The sequence below is a fragment of the Rhinopithecus bieti genome, unplaced genomic scaffold (genome assembly GCF_001698545.2).
Source record: "Rhinopithecus bieti isolate Rb0 unplaced genomic scaffold, ASM169854v2 scaffold_22039, whole genome shotgun sequence".
NCBI classification, from domain to species: Eukaryota; Metazoa; Chordata; class Mammalia; order Primates; family Cercopithecidae; genus Rhinopithecus; species Rhinopithecus bieti.
The window spans coordinates 1217806-1241123 of record NW_016810828.1 but is presented as its reverse complement, the minus strand read 5'-3'; the positions used below and the strand labels follow the sequence as shown (position 1 = coordinate 1241123).

The following is a 23318-nucleotide window of genomic DNA, read 5'->3' as shown; positions in this document are numbered from 1 at the left end:
CCGCCAACTGCTAGCAATCACCAATCTACTTTCTGTCTCTATGATTTGCCCACTCTACTTTTATAAACAGAATCATACAATATGTGGGTATTTGTGCCTTGCTTTATAAACTTAGCATAACGTTTTCAAGGTTTACCCATATGTAGTATGTGTCAGTCCTTTTTATTGCCAAATAATATTCATTCCTTTTTATTGCCTAATACTAGTCCATTGTGTAAAGAACATACAAAATTTTGTTTATCCATTCATCAGTTGATGGATATTTGGGTTGTTTCCACTTTAAATATTCATTAGAAAACACAGACATTCACACATCAATCTAGATAATTAGGAAAATGCTGCAAAAAAATTAATAATGTACTCCAAATCCACAAAAAATGATTTCTGGATTATGTTATTAAATAATAAAAATGACAGTATAATTTGGCATGCAGAAAATCAGTAAAAATTAAAGAATGCTTATAATATCACATGAAGTTGAGAATCTTTATAACTACCAATACCTTGTCCATACTCCCAGGGGGCTTACAGAAAAATATATAAAGGATTCTAGAGTATAGGATCAAAATTCAGCAAGGGGTTATTAAAATACAACTACATCACTCCAAGGCTGGTAAAGAAAAACAACATATATACAGTCTGTTACAAAGAAAACTTGCTTATATTCATTCAACAGACAGAGAAACACTAAAGAACACCTTTATGGCAAGAGACATTTTTAAAAAGTTAAGACACAGATTGGAAGAAGAGATATGCAGTATATTTAACAATGGATCTGTATTCTGAAAACAGTAAGAAATAATTTTCAAAATGAAGAATACAAAGTTTTGAAAAATACACTATTTATGTTTAAAATTACACTCAACCTCACAAGAATTTAGGAAATAAAATTAACAAAAGGTTTATGCTGATTATCAGATCAATAAGAAATATTTATTTATTTTTATTTATTTATTTTGACAGGGAGCTGCGCTCTGTCGCCCAGGCTGGAATGCAGTGGCGCAATCTCGGCTCACTGCAACCTCCGCCTCCCAGGTTCAAGCAACTCTCCCTGCCTTGGACTCCTGAGTAGCTGAGATTACAGGTGCCCGCCAGCACGCGCAGCTAATTTTTGTATTATTTTTTAGTAGAGACAGGGTTTCGCCATGTTGGCCAGGCAGATCTTGAACTCCTGACCTCAGGTGATCCACCTGCCTCAGCCTCCCAAAGTGCTGGGATTACAGGTGTGAGCCACCACACCTGACCATAAGAAGTATTTAATTAGGCTGGACCCGGTGGCTCACACCTGTAAACCCAGCACTTTGGGAGGCCGAGGCAGGCGAACCATGAGGCCAGGAAATAGAGACCATCCTGGCTAACACAGTGAAATCCCATCTCTACTAAAAACACAAAAAATTAGCCGGGTGTGGTGGCACACGCCTGTAGTCCCAGCCACTCTGGAGGCTGAGGCAGGAGAATCGCTTGAACCCAGGAGACGGAGGTTGCAGTGAGCTGAGATCACGCCATTGCACTTCAACCTGGGCGACAGAGTGAGACTCCATCTCAAAAACAAACAAACAAACAAAAAAAGAAGTATTTAATTAAAAATCAAGTGGGCAAGTGTGGGGGAGAAATAACCTTGAATAATGTACAGAATATAAACTAAAAAGTCTTTCTAAAAGGCAATGTGCTGCACCTGCCAACAAATTAAATACTATGCCCTTTGACTCAGGGATTCTGATTGGTCAAGTAAAAAAAAAAAAAAAAAGTGTCACAGAGGGAATATTTGCAAGTGGCATTATACATGAAGGACTAATCTCCCGAGTACATACAGAGCTCCTATAAAACTGAACAAATGGGCTGGGCACGGTGGCTCACGCCTGCAATCCCAGCACTTTGGCAGCCTGAGGCGGGCAGATCACCTGACGTCGGGAGTTTGAGACCAACCTGACCAACATGGAGAAACCTCATCTCTACTAAAGATACAAAAATTAGCTGGATATGGTGGTGCATGCCTGTAATCCCAGCTACTTGGGAAGCTGAGGCAGGAGAATCGCTTGAACCTGGTAGGTGGAGGTTGCAGTGAGCTGAGATTGCGCCATTGCACTCCAGCCCGGGCAACAAGAACAAAACTCTGCCTCCAAAAATTGCTAACAAATGTCCAGTATCCCTAGAAGAAAAAAATGAGCAAATGAAATGGGCATGTAGGGTTCACAAAAGAAGGAAATGCCAACAGTTCTTAAACGTATTGAAAGACACTCAACTTCCATTAGAGAAATGCAAATTAAAACCACACTGAAATCATTTTTCACCTATCAGATCAGCATAAATCCGTCAGTTTTCTGCTATATTAGATGTAAAGTGTAACAGAAAGAAGAGTTGAGGATTACTCCTGATTTCTGATCAAGGAATTGAACAGTCACCATTTCCTAACCTCAAAGACAGCTAGGAGCTCACTTGAGGCACAAAAATCAAGAGTTGGCCAAGTAGAGTGGCTCACACCTATAAGTCTTGCACTTTGGAAGGTCAGGGAGGGCAGATTACTTGAGGTCGGGAGTTCAAGACCAGCCTGACCAACATGGTGAAACCCCGTCTCTACTAAAAATACAACTTAGGCTGGGCACAGTGGCTCACGCTTGTAATCCCAGCACTTTGGGAGGATCACGAGGTCAGGAGTTTGAGACCAGCCTGGCCAACACAGTGAAACCCTGTCTCTACTAAAAATGCAAAAATTAGCTGGGCGTGGTGGCAGGCCCCTGTAATGCCAGCAACTCCAGAGGCTGAGGCAGGAGAATCACTTGAACCTGTGAGGCGGAGGTTGCGGTGAGCCGAGATCGTGCCATTGCACTCCAGCCTGGGCAATAAGAGCGAGACTCCATCTCAACAACAACAAAAAACAAAACAAAACAAAACAAAACAAAAAAAACACAAGAAAAAAGGCTCTGTAACACTTGCTATGCTTAAAGTGGTTTCCCTATTGGAAACTGTTATATTCTTCAATGGTAATATCCACTGAGAGAACAACCAGACTTTAAAAAATATCCTAATGTCTCCCCCAATCCATAAGTATTTTAATACCATGGCTTCCTGAAACAATAGTCTAGGTTGTAACTGAAATATAAAGAAGGATCCAGTATTAATGAAATATAAAGTTAATACAGACCAACAATAATATTCTATGAGACGCTAGTCCTGTTTTTAGCTTTATCTTCTCAATTTACTTTTCATGTTTTATTTTTTGTTCCATTTTTGGCTCAGAAATGCAAAACTTCTGCCAGAGTTGAAAAATATAACTGTTGTGATTCATGTCCCCACCCACCCTTGAAGACACATACTCTAGCTTCGTCAAATGGAACTCCAGGGTAGCGTGGAGCCCAAGATGTGACAGTATTTTGCTAAGTTCAATGCTTTAGAAACCTTATTTCTAAAGTCCTATTCCTATCATAAAATTTTAGTAACATGAACTGAAACTAATCAGGAGGAAATCTACTGTTGTGAAAAATGAAACTAAGCAAAAAAAACTTTCCGAAATATTTAACAGAATTCTTAAACCAATAAACATGCTGTTTCTAGGGCCTTATATCTGTACTTTATTAACATTCTTTTTTCTTTTTTGAGACAAAGTCTCACTCTATTGCCCAGGCTGGAGTACAGCGGCGCAATCTGGGCTCACTGCAACCTCCATCTCCCAAATTCAAGCAATTCTCATGCCTCAGCCTCCCAAGTAGCTGGGATTACAGGTGTGTGCCACCATACTTGGATTTTTTTTTTTTTGAGTTGGAGTCTCACTCTGTTGTCAGGCTGGAGGCTAGTGGTGCAATCTCGGCTCACTGTCACCTCCGCCTCCTGGGTTCAGGAAATTCTCCTGCCTCAGCCTCCTGAGTAGCTGGGACTACAGGCACGTGCCAGCACGCCCAGCTAATTTTTATTTTTAGTAGAGACGGGGTTTCACCATGTTGGCTAGGATGATCTCGATCTCTTGACCTCATGATCCACCCACCACAGCCTCCCAAAGTACTGGCTTTACAGGCGTGAGCCACCGTGCCCAGCCTAATTGTTATATTTTTAGTAAAGATGGGGTTTTACCATGTTGGCCAGGCTAGTATCGAACTCCCAACCTCAGATATCCACCCTCTTCGGCCTCCCAAAATGCTGGGATTACAGGCTTGTTAATTAACATTCTTAGCATTCTCCATGTAGATTTTGGTCTCCAAATGAAAATGCATTTGGGGAGTAACAAGGAGAAATTCTTTTTATTGGAAGAGTTAGGGGTTGATCCAGCAGTAGCAAGTCAGCAAGGGAGTAAGATCAGAAGTCTCACTCATATTATCAGGTGTGGAAGCATCAAAGGCTTAGCCCCCAGCTGTTAAGACAAAAGGCAGCCTATTCCAGCCAGAGCCCTGCCCAAAGGGAAAGCCAGCTATATGTACTCCACCCTCTGGTGGCTCCATGTTGGGACTACAGTTTTTACTCCACAGTTAAAGTCAAGGACTTAACTGCTCTTCTTATTCAGGCATAACCAGGCAAACACAAATACAGGTTGCTTTTTTTTGTTTGCATGGGGCGGGGGCGGGAGACTGGAGTACAGTGGTACAATCTTGGCTCACTCCAACCTCCACCTCCCAGGTTCAAGTGATTCTCCTGCCTCAGCCTCCCGAGTAGCTGGGACTACAGGCATGCACCACCATGCTTGGCTACTTTTATATTTTCAGTAGAGATGGTTTCACCATGTTGGCCAGGCTGATCTTGAACTCTTAACCCTCAGGTGATCTGCCTGCCTCGGCCTCCGAAAGTGCTGGGATTACAGGCATGAGCCACCGCACCCAGCCTCAAACACAAATAAGTTTGTTGTTTTTTTTGTTTGTTTGTTTTTTTGAGACGGAGTCTTGCTCTGCCACCCAGGCTGGAGTGCAGTGGCCGGATCTCAGCTCACTGCAAGCTCCGCCTCCCGGGTTTACGCCATTCTCCTGCCTCAGCCTCCCGAGTAGCTGGGACTATAGGCGCCCGCCACCTCGCCCGGCTAGTTTTTTTTTTTGTATTTTTTTAGTAGAGACGGGCTTTCACTGGGTTAGCCAGGATGGTCTCGATCTCCTGACCTTGTGATCCACCCGTCTCAGCCTCCCAAAGTGCTGGGATTACAGGCTTGAGCCACCGCGCCCGGCTCATATAGGTATTATTTTGAAAAGCATTATAATTTCTTTTAAAAGGGTACATAAAAGTACAATTCCTTTAAAATTACTCAAAAAAAATTTTTTTTTTTGAGACAGAGTCTTGCTCTGTCGCCCAGGCTGGAGTGCAGTTCTGCGATCTCAGCTCACTGCAACCTCCACCTCTTGGGTTCAAGTGATTCTCCTGACTCGGCCTCCTGAGTAGCTGGGACTACAAGTGTGTGCCACCACGCCTGGCTAATTTTTGTATTTCTAGTAGAGATGGGATTTCACCATGTTGGCCAGGATGGTCTCAATCTTCTGACCTCATGGATCCGCCCACCTTGGCCTCCCAAAGTGCTAGGATTACAGGCGCGAGCCATCGTGCCCAGCCCTTATTTTTTAAAATTACTAAAATATATGTTGTTTTAAACATGTCTACATATACAGTTCAGCTTTCTACCTTTTTTCTGAAAAGACTAGGAAAAATCAAGAAATAACACAATTCCAGAACCAAGAAAATACTCAACATTAATACTGCAGTAAGCGGAATAAAGTACAAGAAAACCACCTGCCCTTATATTGATTATATTCAAGTGAGGTATCATCTGAGAAAGAGGCACAAGGGAGCCTACTGGAGTGCTGGAAAAGGTAAAAATATGTAATAGTTTCAAGGAAATATATATGTAAAAATTCATAAGATTTGTGCACATTACTGTAATACTTCAAAAAAATTTTGTTAAAACCTAAGCTTTCCAAATTGACACTGAGCAAAGTAATTAACTGTTCTAAGTTTAATCTATAAAATGAATAAACCTATCCTAGAGTTACTGTGGGAACTGAATAAGGTTACCACATGTATTTAGTACAATGCTAGATGCACAGTATCAATTAGTGTCAGTCTACTATATCACTACTACAGATGGCAGATTATGACTTTTATCGACATGAAATATCTTTATCTGGTTTAAGGACAACCATGATAAACTATGGGCATTCCCCAGGCCAATAGATGCACATCCTACATGTTCCTTTAAACAGTGTGTGTATGTATACTAATTCATTCCATGGTATGTATGTAACAGAACTTATTCAACTATTCCACAAGTAAAGAAAATTCAGGTTATTTCGTTTTTTATCTTTAGAAATAAAGTTACAGTGAATATCCTTACCCCTACATTGTTTCTTCTGTTATTTTTATGTCTAAAACAGATTACCAAATAAGTTCTTAAGGTTCTTTCAAATATAAAACGTAAGTCTCAAATAAGTGATTGCCTACCCAAACACTAAATATAAAAACAAACAGGGTATTGTCAGAAGTGCTAGAGACAGGACTACCTGAAGGTAAAACCTTGTAGATTCTAAACTTATACATCAAATGAAAAGGTACAAATAAGTTATTCTTCCACATTTCAGAATATTAATCACATGTAAAAGTCTAAAATCTATTGCTCTTTCCAAAACTTCAGGAGTAAAATTATATTTAATGACAGAAAATAAACACTATATACTCTTAAGAGATGCATAATTCTAATTTTTTGAAAGGAAACATATATACATTCAATAAACAGACCAAAAGCTTAATTAGTCAATTTTGGCGTTATCCCTTCACATATTTCCCAGTTTTCTACAATGAGCACATAACAGTAAAATGTTCAAAATTTTTTTAAAATCAGAATTCAACATGCTTTCAGTATATGTATCCAACAAATTAATTCCTGCATTCAAAGCACTTTTGTTTACAGCGGTAAGTCACATCAGCCTGTGCCCAAACTGTAAAGAGCAATCTCTCCTCTTTCCAAAGATAAACTGAGCCGGGTGCAATGGCTCACGCCTGTAATCCCAGCACTTTGGGAGGCTGAGGCAGGCAGATCACTTAAGGTCAGGAGTTCGAGACCAGCCTGGCCAACATGGTGAAACCCTGTCTACTAAAATTACACAAAATTACCTGGGTGTGATGGTGAGTGCCTGTAATCCCGGCTACTTGGGAGGCTGAGGCACGAGAATTGCTTTAACCTGGGAGGCGGAGGTTGCAGTGAGCCGATATCTCACCACTGCACTCCAGCCTGGGCGACAGAGCAAAACCCAGACTCAAAAAAAAAAAAAAGTACCCCTACATCTCTATTTTCCCTCCTTCCCCACCATCCCTTTCATATCACTGAAATGTAACACTCTGACATAAACTACAAACAAGATATAGAGGATAAAATATGATGTTGTTTAGCCACAGACTCCATCCTGGTGCAGCTTAAGTCTATTTTCAGCACAGAACTGATTCATGTTCAAAATCCAGGTTCCTTGCTAGCTGGACTTCTGATTCATTCTCAAGTTCCATATTGAAATCACTGTCCCTAAAAATAACTGACTTTCTTTCCTACTTGCTAGTCCTTTGGATTATGTCTTTAAAAATCCTGTAATAAATCTTCCTCCTCAGACCCTCTTTAACACAAATCAGTTTACACAAACTGTACTTCAGCTGCTCACAGTAAAATTCCTACAATTTTCATTAAGTTGTAAAATTTAAGAAAAGAACCTCATTTTTAATTATTACCAATAATCTAGGCTACAATGCCAAAATATTAGTTTGTATTTCTGTAAATTCTTACATGTCAAATGTGACATAGCCAAACTAACCTTGGTTCAAATAAGTAAGGGTTTCATCATGCAGTTTTACTGCTGGCGACGTTGCGGCACACATCACATACTGAAAGGGTGGGTGCTCTGTTTCACCATCCAATGGAAGGCTGGAATCTTCCTGCTTGAAAATGGGCAATGCCAAGACATCACTGAAAAGCAAAAAATCAACACTGACCTTACTTTGGGTTTGAAATATTTGTCTATGGCCTTATCATCCTGAATGCGCCCAATCTTGTCTGAAATATTTAAAAGCATATAAACATTTAGGGATAGTTTTTTTTTTTTTAATTTAAGATCAGAAATTGTATGTACAATAAAAGAACTATTAATGCTATGTGTGGTTCATCTAAAGGATGGCATTAACAACCCCTATCTCAGAGTGGGAAGTGGCGGGGGGCAGCAGGGCAGCTCTGAATATATATATATATATGGCACTTTAAAAAATTCTTTTAAAACTTTAAGGTCCAGATTCATTCTATTAAAAAAAGCAAGTCAAGAGTACACTGCTACCCGATTTGAAAGGCAAGAAATAATACTACTGCCAAAGATAGGTCACACTTGACACCACCGAATTACAAAGAAGCATTTGATTAAAATGGGGCTTTACAAAAAGTTCCCTGCTGTGCCTTGGCAAGTGCTAAGAACATAAAGCTTCATGCCTAGTCTAAAACAATGGCTCCTTCTGAGAGGTAAACAGTAGCAGCAGCAACAGCTGCTATTCTACCCCCAAGAATAATCTGGGGCCCTGACTGGGAGAGTGATGAGGGGTCTTCTGGGACACTGTCCATATTGAATGTGTTTAACAGCTTTATTGAGATATAATTTACATATCATAAAGTCACCCTTTTAAAGTTTGTAATTCAGTGGTTTTAAGTATATTCACATCATCATTATCTAATTCTTGAATTCCAAAATATTTTCTCCACTCAAAAAGAAATGCCATACCCATTAGCAGTCACTCACCATACTATCCCAGACCTACTCAGCCCCTGGCAACTTTCTATCTCTACGGATTTGCTATTTGGGACATTTAAATGGAATCATATGACTATGTGGTCTTTTGTGACTGGCTTCTTTCACTTAGCATGTTTCATGGACCATCCATGTTCTAACATGTACCAATGCTTCATTCTTTTTTATGGCTCCATTCCATTGTATAGACATACCATACTCTGTATCCATTCACATGATGGCCATCTGGGTTGTTTCCATTTTTCAGCAATTATGAATAATGCTGCTATGAACACTTTTCTATGTTTTTGTGTAGATAAATTCCTCTAAGTATATACTAGAACTGGAATTACTGGATCACATTGTAACTCTGTTTAACTTTATTTCTTTTACTTATTTTTTTGGAGACAAAGTCTCTCTTTGTCACCCAGGCTGGAGTGCAGTGGTGTTATCTTGGCTCACCACAACCTCTGACTCCTGGGCTCAAGTCATCCTCATGCTTCTGCCTCCCAAGTAGCTGGGATTAGAGGCATGTGCCACCACACCCGGCTAATTGTATTTTTAGTAGAGACGGGGTTTCACCATGTAGGCCAGACTAGTCTCAAACTCCTGGTCTCAAGTGATCTGCCTGCCTCAGCCTCCCAAAGTACTGGGATTACAGGCGTGAGCCATCACGCCCGGGCTCTGTTTAATTTTGTGAGCAACTGCCAAGCTGTTTTTCAAAGTGGTTGCAATCATTTTACATTTCCCCTATTAATGTATGGAGAGTGATTATTTGTTTTTAAGATAATTATCTGAGCTGTACATTTGTATCTTTTCTATACTCATTCTTCAATAAAAAGTAAAATAATAACAGTAGCAACAACAAAACATCCAAACGAATAACTACTATATCAACACCAATAATAGGGACTTGTCTGAACTGCTTATTTTATCTTTTTTTCCTACAAGCTGTTCACTCAGATACTTGGGTAGCCAGGTCAATTCAATTCAATTCAAAAACAGAATGTGAAAACAAGTGAAATGGGATGGAAACCCTGGGAGAGAACGTTATCCCACCAGTAGACCCTACTCCCCACATGCACTTCTGCACTGTGCTGATTTTCTTTTTTTTTTTTTGAGACGGAGTCTCGCTCAGTCGCCCAGGCTAGAGTGCAGTGGCACGATCTTGGCTTACTGCAAGCTCCACCTCCCAGGTTTACGCCATTCTCCTGCCTCAGCCTCCAGAGTAGCTGGGACTACAGGCACCCGCCACCACTCCCAGCTAATTTTTGTATTTTTAGTAGAGACAGGGTTTCACCGTGTTAGCCAGGATGGTCTCGATCTCCTGACCTTGTGATCTACCTGCCTGAGCCTCCCAAAGTGCAGGGATTACAGGCGTAAGCCACTGCGCCCAGCCACTGATTTTCAAAGATACTAACTATCCACTAATTCTCCCTTTCTTATACCCAGGAATTGTCAAAACACTCCTAGGTACACAAGTAATAACCAAGGATCACATGGTTAGCAGTGGTCCTCAACACTCCCATAGAGTTCTCTCAACACCTTGACCTAGGGATTTTGCCCCATCTAAGCTCCTGCCTTGGGGGCAGATACAACAAAACAAACAAAAAGAATCAGATCACCTCTTTTTATAAAGAGGTCATGATAGTAAAATTGGCTCCAGGGAAGATGAAAATATATATTGCATTTTATGCATATGTAAGCATTTAAAACCCTCTCAGGGAGAAAGAAAACAAGAATGAGATAAGAGTTGTGACTCAGAACCATTAATTACACTGAAAAATAACACAGGGAATAATTTTAACATTTCAATGCTAACTGCTTGGGTTGGGTTGATCATTAGATATAGATCATCAAAATAAAATGTATTAACTGCATGAGAATGGCTTTTTATAAATAAATTGTTACATATGGAAAACACAATTTTATATACTTCAGATCCTAGAAGACAACCACCTTTTTATTCACTTGGTTATAGTCCCAATGATCCACACAGAAAACACTATGCTCATGGTAAGTGCTAAACGACTCCTGAACAAACATACAAACACATAAAGATCATCTGCTATTGAATTTCCAATTAATTTTTTACTTAATTAGAAAGAAAATGCCTTCTAGTCAACACGGCAACCAGTGATCCTTTTCAAACAGAAGTTAAACCATTTCAGTTCTCTGAACCCTTCCATCAGCTCACTTTCAACCAAAGTCCTTAAAAAATCCTACAAAGTCCTGTGCAACCTGCTCTTCATCCCCTCTTCTCGTCACCCTCATTCCCCCTGCTCCAACTACCCCGGCCTCCTGGTTCTACTCTTCTACTGGATATCATAATGGCTCATTTCATTCAAATGTCATCTTTTCAGTGACAACATGACACTGGAGTCCTCCCACCCACACTCCCAATTTCCCTACCCTAGCTCTATACGCAGCTTTTACCACTTTCCAACAATATACATGACTTACGTATCTGCCATAAGCACGTAACTCCAAAAATGTGTTTCTTGAATGACTGATGCCAGCATCTAGCACAAAGGAGCTCAAATACTTGCTGAATCAATAAACTGACTGCTGCATTAATAATCAACCTATTAGTATTAAGATTGAAAACTAGGTCTCCAGATAAGATTATAATTTCTACTATGTTGAAAGTCCTAAAACCTTGATGGTTTTTGTAAGCCCATAAATGGAAACACATTTTTGAGTACTAAAGACAGAATGTTAAACAGAACTAAAAGAAGTAGGGTGTTTCTTTCTTTTTTTTGTTAAGACAGAGTGTGACTCTGTCTCCCAGGCTGGAGGGCAGTGGCATGATCATGGCTCATACAACCTCAACCTCCCACCTCAACCTCCCAAGTAGCTGGGATTACAGGCGTGCACCACCACGCCTGGCTAATTTTTGTATTTTTAGTAAAGTGGGGTTTCCCCTGTTGGCCAGGCTGATTTTGAACTCCTGGCCTCAAGTGATCCACCCACCTCGGCCTCCCAAAGTGCTGGAATTACAGGCATGAGCCACTGCGCCAGGCCCAAATGATGCATTTTAGAAGGCAAAACTGAAAGATCTACATGTTGGCAAATTTTAATGTAGCTTAGCACCAAAAATCAGGATGCTAAAAAAGACCTGGAAATCACAACAAGCTTGATTACATGAAGTATAAAAATCTACTAGGACACCTAAAAATCCAGCAATGTAAGCTGCCTTCAGGGACGTCAAATTAATGACTGCAAGACCCTACTGTGAGGCAGAGACTGCATTGTACACCCTCTCATAGCCTTTGAATATAATTATATGAATGTATGTACTAATTTTCAAAAACAGTGAAAATCTGAATTTTTTTTTAAGGACAAGATAGATAAAACATATATGGAAGCTAAATAAGAATTCTAAAGAGACACGAAAGAAACTAAATAGAAAAAAAACAACATAGAGAACTGACTGTTTAGTAACAGCAGGCTAAGTAATTTAAACGAACCTATACCCCATCCACCCTCACTGAGAATAGGGGAAAAAAAAGTTGTCAGAGAACACATATATTCTTAGAAGTATTGAAGAACAAGATAAGGAAACAGGCCAAAATCTGAAAAAGTGCAGTAACTCCAAGCAAGCCTAGAACTGAAAGTGGCTTTTACCTACCCAACCTGAGGAAAGAACTGCAAAGCTGTACTGTAGTTTTAGTGGCCTTATGGGTGTAGGATACAGCCATCCACGTTAAACCGGAATGGAAACAGCTAAATGCACAGGGTAAGGGTGAAGAGAAAGTACTGGTTAGTTTCTCCAGCATGGTCCGGGGAACCACTGACAGGTAGGGCTCCCAGGGGTCTGAAAAGCAAGTGAAAAGATTTAGGCATTGAATTATTCCAAGTAATTTTGAAATGCCAGTACCCCAAAATAACCAGGCATAAAAGGTCAAACAAGACTCTAGGAGCAAAAACCAACAGCAGAAACAACAGATGACATATATCCAGTTTCAGATTTCGTCTGTTGGTATTCAGATCTTTTCTGCCTCTACTGCAGAAGGTTACAAGCCTGAAAACTACATATAGAAGAATTTTTGCTAGACAGAGTCTTGTCAGGTTCTCCAAAGGCAACCACTGGTGGGAAATTAAAAAGCGGGAAAGGGAAAAGCCAGATGCAAAACAGGCAACCCAACAGAACGCAGCTGCAGAAAATTACCGGGGATCAGCAGCCATGCCTCCAGCAACAAGCCCAAGAACAACCAGGTAACATGGCCTCCTCCTCCAACCCTTCCAGCTCCTTCGCAATCGAGTACTTCACTAAATCCCTCTCTGCTTGAGACATCTAATTGATTTCTATTTTCCTGACTGTACACAGACCAGCAGAGATTTCAGATGCTGGAATTATCAGACCCAAATTATAAAATCATGCTTACTCTTTTATTTCTGTTTAAAGAAATAAAAGAAAAGCCTCAAACTATCTGCAAGGAACAGGAAACTTTAAAGGACAGCAAAAACGGAAAAAGAGCAAATAGAACTTCTAGAACTGGAAAATAAAACTGTCCAAACTAAGAACTCAGGTTTAATAGCAGCTCAGACAGAAGTGAAGACTGAATGAGGAGACTGGAATACAGGTAAAAAGAAGTTAACCAGAAAGCAGCAGAGAGAGGGAAATTATGGAAAATGAAGAAGTTAAGAAGGGACAAAGTGAGAAGATTTTGCATTAAATTGAAGTCTCAGCAAAGAATGGAATAGAGGCAGTAACTGAAGACAGGAAGGCTGAGCAAATTCTAGAACTGGTGAAATATACCAACCAATTCACAGATTCAAGAAGCCCAAATGACCAAACCAGAATAAATAAGAAATACACACCCAAATACACCATAGAAAAACTCACAAGCCAGTACAGTATATGAAAGTTCCGCTGGGTGCGGTGGCTCACACCTGTAATCCCAGCACTTTGGGAGACTGAGGTGGGTGGATCATGAGGTCAGGAGTTCGAGACCAGCCTGTCCAATATGAGGAAACCCTGTCTCTACTAAAAAATACAAAAAAATTATCCGGGCATGGTGGTGCACGTCTATAGTCCCAGCTACTCAGGAGGCTGAAGCAGGAGAATCGCTTGAATCCAGGAGGCGGAGGTTGCAGTGAGCCGAGATCGCGCCACTGCACTCCAGCCTGGGTGACAGAGTGAGACTCCATTTCAAAAAAAAAAAAAGAGAGAGAAAGTTCTATTTTCCCAGTAAAGAACTAAGGGAATCAGCTGAAAATAGGCACAGCGAGGATGAGTTGTGAGGATGAGTTGTGAAGCTGAAGAGGTGTCATTAAGCTTTCTAGAAGAGTCGGGGAGGAAATAGATGAGAACGTTGTGGTGTAAACTACAGAGCAGCAGGAAAGACATACTTGACAGCCAAGGTCATGAACCAACCACTACTAACAAAATCTGAATACTTTCATCTCCATTAAATAAATTACATGTATAGTCAAACATTTACTCATCCAAAGAAAGTTAAAATTGGCTGGGTGCAGTGGTTCACATCTGTAATCCCAACACTTTGGGAGGCCGAGACTGGCGGACTGCTTGAGCCCAGGAGTTTGAGACCAGCCTGGGTAACATGGTGAAACCCCGTCTCTACAAAAAATAGCAAAAAAATTAGCCAGGCATGGTGGCGCATACTCATCATCTCAGCTACTAGGGAAGCAGAGGTGGGAGAATTACCTGAGCCTAGGAAGTCAAGGGTTCAGTGAGCCATGACTGCACCACTGCACTTCAGCCTGGGTAACAGAGAGTGACCCCCTTCTGGCTAAGTTCTCTGTTTTGGCAAAGTTTTTTAATTTTAAAAAAATTTATAGTTAATACACAATGGTTTGTAATTGTTATTCAAATAAATTTGTTATGCTTTCAAATTTCTTGATGCTTTCATTATGAAGTTACTACAACATACACAGCATCCTATTTATGTTTAGATAGAGACAAAGTAATAACTAAACAAAAGCAAAACTGTGGTCCTACTCTACTCAAAATCACTGCTAAAAATAAGAGATCCTTTCAAGGCTAAATTGTATGCACAAGTATATCTTATCGTTGCATTCCCCACCACCACCAAAACTGACGGTTCTTTTTTTTTTTATTTTTTGAGACGAGCTCCTCGTTGCCCAGGCTGGAGTGCAGTGGCCGATCTCAGCTCACTGCAAGCTCCGCCTCCGGTTTACGCCATCTATCTGCCTCAGCCTCACCGAGTAGCTGGACTACAGGCACCAGCCACCTCACCCGCTAGCTTTTTGTAGTTCTTTTTTTTTAGTAAGACGGGTTCACCGGTTAGACAAGGATGGTCTCGAATCCTACCCGTCGACCGCCCAACTCGCCCCCAAAGTGTGGGATACAGGTTTTCGAGCCACCGCGCCGGCAAATTACGGTCTAAAACAGTTTAAACACCACACACTCAATTCAAAATCATAAAAAAAGAAAAAAAAAATTGCCAGAACACAAAACCTAATGCAACATAGAATCCTGATGAATCTGAAAAGCACAAAGGGAAAACTGAAGTCCAAATAAATTTTGTAATTTAGATAACAGTACGCACCAAGCAATTCCTGATTGACAAAGTCCTGTTTATAATAGGAAAGCTGGTGAAAAGTACAGTGAACTCTCTACTACTACTTTTGTAACTTGAAAATTTCAAAAGAAAAGTAAAAGTTCAACTGAGTATACATATGAGTAAAAAGCATTTTGTAAGTTCATACCAAGTAACAATTTCACAAATCCAAAAACTCAAAGTAATTTTTTTGTCTTGTTTGTGAGACGCGAGTCTCACTCTGTCACCCCAGGCCGGAGGGCATGGCCGATCCTCAGTTACCGAACCTCCGCTCCCGGGATCAAACATTCTCCCTACCCTCAGCCTCCTGAGCAGCTGGATAACAGGGGCCCACACCACGACCGGCGTGAGTTTTGTATTCTTAGTATAGACAGGGTTCACCATGTGCCGGGCTGGTCACGAACTCCTGACGTCAATGATCCCCCACTTTTTAAAAAAGAATACCATAGGTTGGTGCGGCTCATGCCTGTAATCCCAGCACTTTGGGACTCGAGGCGGCAGATCACGAGTTCAGAGCTCGAGCCAGCCTGACCAACATGGTGAAACCCCTCCTCTACTAAAATACAAAATTAGCTGCATGGGCATGCACCTGTAATCCCAGCTACTCAGGAGCTGAGCGGAAATTGCTGACCCAGAGACGAGGTTGAGGAGCTGAGATACGCCACTGCACTCCACCTGGGTGACAGAACGAGACTTCCATCGTCAAAAAAAAAAACACACCAAGGCTGACAATTGCATATTCACTCGTGTAGATCTGTCCCAAACAGCCAAGAAATATACATAGCTCCTTTAAATCAGTCATGAAGCTGGCACCATGTGGCACAACCTGTAGTCCAGCTACTGGAGTTTGTGGCAGGAGAATCCCTGAGCCAGGATTGGAGACGTATGTGGAGTGATCAACTAATAAAGCCACTTGTACTCCACCTGAGGCAACAAACAACACCCTTTCTCAAAGTAATAATAATATCCAGGTCATAGAAGCCTAACTCAAGAACAAAAAGAAAAAGCATCAGATGGTATTTCATCCAAAGCAATGTTTAAATGTGTCTGGAAAAACTACAAATGCACTATGATGAACATACAAATTATGAACCATACACATAAACCACCAGTTCAACATCCTAATTGAACACATAAATTACTTATCTCTAGGTGGCGGGGGAACCTATTTTAAAACTGAACACAATAAAAATCTAAGACAAACAATGATTACATACATTACAGATACATAAAAATAATTCTTGAAAGTAAGGTGCAAATAGTCAGCAACTTTTTTTTTTTTTTTTTGTATTTGATACGGATCTCGCGTCTGTCCGAGCCCAGGCTGGAGTGAATGGCCGTCTCAGCCACCACAAGCGCCGCCTCCTGGGTTTCACCATTCTCCTGCCTCAGCCTCCCGGAGACTGGGACACGGCGCCCGCCACCATCGTCCGGCTAGTTTTTTATTTTTTTTTTAGTAAGATGGGTGCCATCGTTTAGCCAGATAACCTCGATCTCTTACCTCGTGAATCCGCCCGCTCGCTCCCAAAAGTGCGGGATTACAGCTTGACCACTGCTCCTGCCTTTTTTTTTTTTTTGTTTTTTTTTGAGAAAGAGTCTTGCTCTGTCACCACAGGCTCATAGGCTGGAGCACAGTGGAGCAATCTTGGCTCACCGTAACCTCCACCTCCCGGGCTCGGGTGATTCTCCTGCCTCAGCCTCCCAGTAGCTGGGATTACAGGCATGTGCCACCACGCCCGGCTAATTTTGTATTTTTAGTAGAGACGGTGTTTCACCATGTTGGCCAGCCTGGTCTCAAACTCCTGACCTTCAGGTGATCCACCTGCCTCAGCCTCCCAAAGTGCTGGGAATACAGGCTTAGGCCACTGTGCCCAGTGACTCTATCCTTTAGAGCAGGGATTGACAAGTTATGGCCTAAGAGCTAAATCCAGCCAGGGTTGTAAAAAACAAAATGTGACAGAATCTATACATCCCACAAAGCCTAAAATATTTACTAGCTAGCCCTTTACAAAAAAGGTTTGCCAACCTCAGCTTTATAGTAATAAATTTTAAAATGTGGACACTATAATCTTAAATCAATAAATTTCTTAAATGAGTGAATTTACTAAATCATTTCCTGTAATGCAGCCAAGAATAAATCCAGGAAAAAGCTGTTAAACCTTGAAATTAGAAGTTTTATAGAAATTGCTTCATGAAAAGATTCTAGGGAAAAAAACAGAAATTACTGCCAATTCTGGAGTATTCTGAAGAACCATAATAAAATTTTTAAATTTCACTAATCCTAAAATTGTTCTACACAGATGTTCCCTAACATATAATAAAGTCCCAATCAACCCATTGTAAGTTGAAAATATCATAAATCAAAGATAAATTCATCAGCCTGGCCAACATAGCAAGACCTTACCTCTACTAAAAATAAAATTTTAAAAATTAGCCAGGCATGGTGGCACTGCCAGCTACTCTGGAGGCTGAGGTGAGAAGATTGCATAAGCCCAGCAAAGTCAAGGCTGCAGTGAGCCGTGATTGTACCACTGTACTCCAGTATCGGTGACAGAGCAAGACCTAGTCTTAAACATTTCATGCACCTAACCTACTGAACATCATAGCTTACCTAGCCTTCCTTAAACATGCTCAGATCAGTTAGATTAGCCTACAGTCAGGGAAAACCATTTGGCAACACAGTATGCTGACTGGGAACTATGGCTCACTGCCACTGCCCAGCATCACAAGAGAGCATCATACCATATATCACTAGCCTGGGAAAGACCAAAATTCAAAATACAACATACAGTGTCAACTGAAGGTGTTTCTACTGAATGTATATGGCTTATACAACAAAAATTTTAGGTCAAACCATCCTAAATTGGGGATCATCTGTACTTCCAAGATATATGTCACCTACTCAGGGACATTCTATTTTAGCATGAGACCAAAAGAAAATCATCAATTATTAATAGCTACATAATAAACCATATCCTTACTAATCTTTTACTAACTTAATACTGATCTAAGTTGAAATTCTGTTACCTTACAGGGTCTGCAACACTAATTTTTTTTAACTTTTTAAAAAGCGACAGACAATAGCATACCCCCCACCATGTACATGATGTTTTGACATGTATACACTGTCCAATATTTAAATTCAGCCAATTAACAAATGTATTACCTCAGTTATCACTGTGGTGAGAACACTAACATCCACCCTTTGCATTTTTCAATTCATTGTATCATTAACTATAGTAACCTTGTTGTACAATAGATTTCTTAAACATTTTACCTTTCAATCAATATAGGAAATCTGTCATTAACTCAAAGCGGTTGTGATTTAGCAAATTATTTGTAAACTATGGATGTACCTCCCATTTCAAAATACATAATGTATATCTTTTGTTTCAAGAGATTTATACCACAGTGAAGTTTAACAAACAGGGCTCAGACAATACCTTTTTTAAAGTGATAATTTAATATCAAAATTTTATGAGTAAGTTAAAGAAGCCATTACCTCCTATTATCTTCAAAAGTATTTCAATATTGAACCCCAAATCCTAAAATTAACTTGGCTACAGATGACAAATTTCAAACAGTGAGATGGAAAGAAAATTACCAGGTGGTCCAAAGACTGTCTCTGAGTTTTAACGAGTATTACTTTTTAAAGTCATTTGGTTATCTACTCCATACTTCACAAAACAAGAATGACCCAGATTTCAAGTTACCATGGGTTTCAGTCTTCACTCTGTGTGGGGGAAAAAAATCAGCCTTCCTGTGTTTAAGTCAATCACTTTACCATCTATGACCCTCAGATAATGCATTTACAGTATAAGAAAATGAGTGGTCTAGACTCTAAAAGGTTTCTAAGGTCGCTATCCATCTCTAAAATTGTTACTGTAACCAAGATTTTTAAAAATATTTTTGACCTGCCTCATTTCAAATAGAATCTGCTGCAGTTCACATCTCACATCCAAATATAATACCAAAAAAAAAAACAAACACAACAAAAAAAGTATAATACAACAGCACACACAGATCACATGAGAACCAGAGCCAAAAGAAAAAAAGAGAAGAAAAGGTAATGTTAGCAATTAGCCCCAATATATTCCCAATATTACCAGCCTACATTATTTTACACAAACATATTTTCCTACCTTTTTAAGAGAAGCGGGGGGAGCGAAAGAGAAGGGGGTCTCATTCTTGCCCAGGCTGGAGTGCAGTGGCTATTAACAGGAGCAATCATAGCACACACTACACCCCTGAACCTCTGGGCTCAAGCAGTCTCCCAAGTAGCTAGGTCTACAAGCATACCAAACATCACACTTGGCTATTTTTAAGTCAGACCACTGAGAGAAGCCATTTCTTCCTTTCAAACTATCCTCCCAAAAGATGAGGAAACCATTCCCTAAGAGAAGTGTTAAGAAATACCTCTTGTTTGAAGCCATCCAAAAGCAAATACAGTAACCATGTTTCATTTTGAAAGAAAATGGAAAGCTGCCGACAAAATCAATTTGTATCAAGAAGTCATTTTTCCAGTAATTTCTTCAAGTTTACTTCTTGAACTTTGAAAGATAAGCTTTCCTTCCTACTGGATGCAAGAGGAAGTGACTGAATGCTCACGCTGGAAAATGAGTGAGCCATTCATGGGCACACCAAACCCTCTCAGGGTTCCAGGGCCAGGCATGGAAAGTACAACTGCAGTCCAGGGAGGCCTGCAGCAGCTAACGCCTTCTTCACATTTTCTCCTTATCCAGTCAATTTTGGAATTTCCTTAGTTTGAGAATTTCAAACAAAGGGCCTTGAATTTGCAAGAGGCAAGCACTCTCATCTCTTAGTTTTTGAGGACTCAATTAAATATGAAAAAAATAAGCTTCTTAAAAATGGTAATTACCTACAAATTTCTTTGAAAATTTAGATTAAACGGCACAACCAAAAAAGCATTCAAGGGAAACTTATCCCTGTAAAGAGTATTGTAGGTTACACAGAATTACAAAGATCTCACACATTACTTAAAAAATACATGGTCAGGGAAAGGTTTAAAATCATCAAGATTGTACTTCCTTTTCACGGAAATAAACCATACACAGAAATTATTACATTAATAAGTTGACTGAATCACTAAATCAAATTAGAGGTCAAATAAAACCCTAGAAAAAAGTAAACGCTCAAAATAGCTATCAATAAGTAAACTTTTCAGCAGCAAACTTTCATTTTACCATAAAACAGAAGCAGTTGAGGAGAGACATATATGAACTTGCTTCACGTGCCTCTTTTGCCGTGACTGTAAGCCTCGTGTTTCCAGCAGAGCTAAGGAGCAGAATGGCACTAGAGGAGTGCGTTTTCACTAGAGAAGCACTGCCTCTAATACTTCCCTCTGGGGTGACTCCATGACTTTCAGTAGCTCAATTTCCTGAACAACTGAGACAACTGTTTTAGAAAATAAGCCACCTCATCTACAGGCCTTAAGTCATACAACTGCAGAGAGAAGAGGTGCCAAGTTCAGGAAGCCCAGCAGAGACCAAATCAGAGCCAGACGCTGGGGAACTCCAGGTTTCATACGCTTTCCACCACTCACTTCCACACTCCAAGAAATGTCTCCAACCTTTCTGAGAGTTCTTTATGGCTCAGAATTTCTCTTTAAGATTTAAAGACCCAATTACTTCAAGGAGCAGCCACCATGATTCCAGGCCAGCTTTGACCCAGAATTCCTCCTCTAGAGCTGCAGTAAGATGTATGAATGCTACTGGGTAACTGTAGAGCACTTCCAAGACATCAGGCATTTTCTAAAGAACAGAAAGCTACACTTAATTCACATTATTGAAAAGCTGCCAAACCACTGACTTTTAGACTTTATTAATCGAGTCAACGCTATGGCAAACTATATTTCAATAGAGCCACTAAAAAAATACAGAGCCTTCCAAACTCGTAACAGTTAAAAAGGATAAAGGGTAGAGACTAAGCTCAGATCTGTTTCAACCTCTCAATATTAAAATGAATGACCGCTGGTACAGACAGCAGAGACTAAATAATTGTGGTGCAATCACTGCATCTTAAAACCCTCAAGAGGAAACAGCCTGAGAGGGTAGTCTCCAAAATGGGAAACTTCACTTTGAGACAGTCAAAAAAAAACAAACGAAGTCACAGGGCTACTCCCACCGCTGCTCTTTCAATTATAATTTACTAACATCAAGTGATTAAAATCTGCAGCCAGAAAAAACCATAATGTAGGACAACAGAGTAGGAACTGATTCCAAAACGCTGGACAGTATTCTCCCAATATAAGTGCTGCCTTTTCGTACAGTATATTCTAGCTCCAACGGGGCTTGTAAATCACTTGTAAGGAAAGGAAACCCCTTCCCCCACCAACCCAAGCCATCCTAATAGCTGGGCGTGTTTTACAGCAAATATGAAGCACTCAGGAGCGGTCCGAGGCCGAAGCTTGCGGGGCCACCCTCCCCCACCCGCCCGTCACCAGGGTGAACAGAGGCCTTTGGGGTTCCATGGCCCCCGACCGCCACGCGGCAAGGACTCCGAACCCGCAGCCCAGGAGGCCCGTGCACCTCTGGGAGCAGCCGCATCTGGCAGAGACTCAGCGCTGCGCAGGCCTTCCCCAAGGAGACAGAGGCTTCTCCCCGCCCGGGGCGCCCAGTACCTCATGCTGTAAGCGCCGGCGCCCAGCTCCTGCCCGATGCCCGAGAGGCTGGCGTCGAAGTCGTGCACCAGCCCGGACTCGATCACCTCGTCCATCTTGAGCACCCAGGCCATCTTCCGACCTCGCCGTCGCCCCGCACAGCGCGGCCTCCGCGTCCAGGGCGAAGGGGCCGGAGCTCCGCTGGTGCGTCCTGGGGGAGGGCGCGGGTGAAGCCTCCGGAGGAGTGGCGAGTGGTCACCAGCGGCGGCCGGGACCAGAGCGGCGGGGGCCCCACTGGCAGGGCACGGCGAGCCCAGCGAGCAATTGCAGCGGGAGCGGCCGGGCCGCCGGCAGCGCCACCCTCCCGCGGACACCGGCCCTGCGCCTCATGGCCGGCGCCGCCGCCCCGCCCACCCCCGCGCGGCAAGCGCCCCGCCCCGGCGCGCGCCCGGCCCCCGGTCGCACGCCTCTCCGGGAGCCGCTCGGAGGGCCGGACCTCTGAGGCCGCCTCGAAGACCACACGGGGACAAGCCCTCCCCCGCCCGTCACCCTCTCCGCAGCCTGACTCCTCCCCCCAGGCCCGCCCAAGGCTTTAGCGCACACCGCCCGGCCAACCCAGCCGACGCCGCTCCGCCGGCCCGGGAACGCATGGCTTCAACGCACGGGTCCGACTTAGGCTCACGCGCCGCTTTCCGCCTCCCCCGGCCCGCCCCGCCCGCCCCGGTTCGCCCCCACGCCCCGGCCCTCCCCGTACAGCCCCGCGCTTAGGGCCACTCCCGGCCCAGGAACTGTCGGGACAGTGCAATGCGGCCCCGCCCACGCGGCTGTTCCCAGCCGGGGCGGCCTCGCTGCCTCCTTGCACAGCAGCCCAGGAAGAGGCGGTGCCAAAAGGGCTGCCAGTTTCCGCCCCTTCAAGCGAGTGAGATGATTGACAGGCCAACTGAGCAATACCTGCAAGTGCTTGGACGAAGCTCCCGTGAGTCTCTGTATCCTCCGACTAAACAACCAATCAAAATGTTCTTCCTCTTGGGCGGGCTCGAAGACGGAATTTGCTGCCAAAAGAAGGAGTTCATTGGACTGCATGGTAGAACGCGGCCCCAAACGCCACTTCCGGGAGTGATTTGCTGTTCTGTGGTATTTCCCGGTCGTCTCTGCTTTTTGCCCTCTCTACCGAGGGAGAGAGCGGTTCGCATCTCATCTGGTGACAGAAAAGCCAGTTGTGCAGAAAACCTTGATTGGCGTGAGAATAAGCCAGTCAACGCTCCTGAGAAAGAGCTCTGGAAAGACTTCTCCCATTGGTTGCATTGTAGAGAGCCGCTTGGCTATCCTGAGTTGAACTAGCTGTTGGTCGTCCTAACGGCAGGCAGTCTCGTGACCTTCGGCTTCGAACCATTAGGACGTGCTACAGTAACAGCTACGCTGATCAGAAGGCCCGAA

At 42.2% G+C, this 23318-nt stretch overlaps 1 protein-coding gene across 4 annotated transcripts in view; it reads right to left on the bottom strand.

Annotated features, from left to right (window-relative positions):
- Nucleotides 1-22542, bottom strand: part of UBP1 (upstream binding protein 1) — a 55469-nt gene extending 32927 nt beyond the window's left edge. For 2 of the 4 annotated variants that reach the window (XM_017892928.1, XM_017892931.1), the window contains exons 1-2: nucleotides 21903-22540; nucleotides 7761-7912 (exon numbers count right to left, since the gene is read on the bottom strand). In XM_017892928.1, the coding sequence (XP_017748417.1) occupies nucleotides 7761-7912; nucleotides 21903-22015 (265 nt within the window). In that variant the 5' untranslated portion in view covers nucleotides 22016-22540. Of the gene's footprint in view, nucleotides 1-7760; nucleotides 7913-12345; nucleotides 12441-21902 lie in introns of all 4 variants that reach the window. The other 2 variants (XM_017892930.1, XM_017892929.1) reach the window with 2 other exon arrangements.
- Nucleotides 22543-23318: the final 776 nt, after the last annotated feature.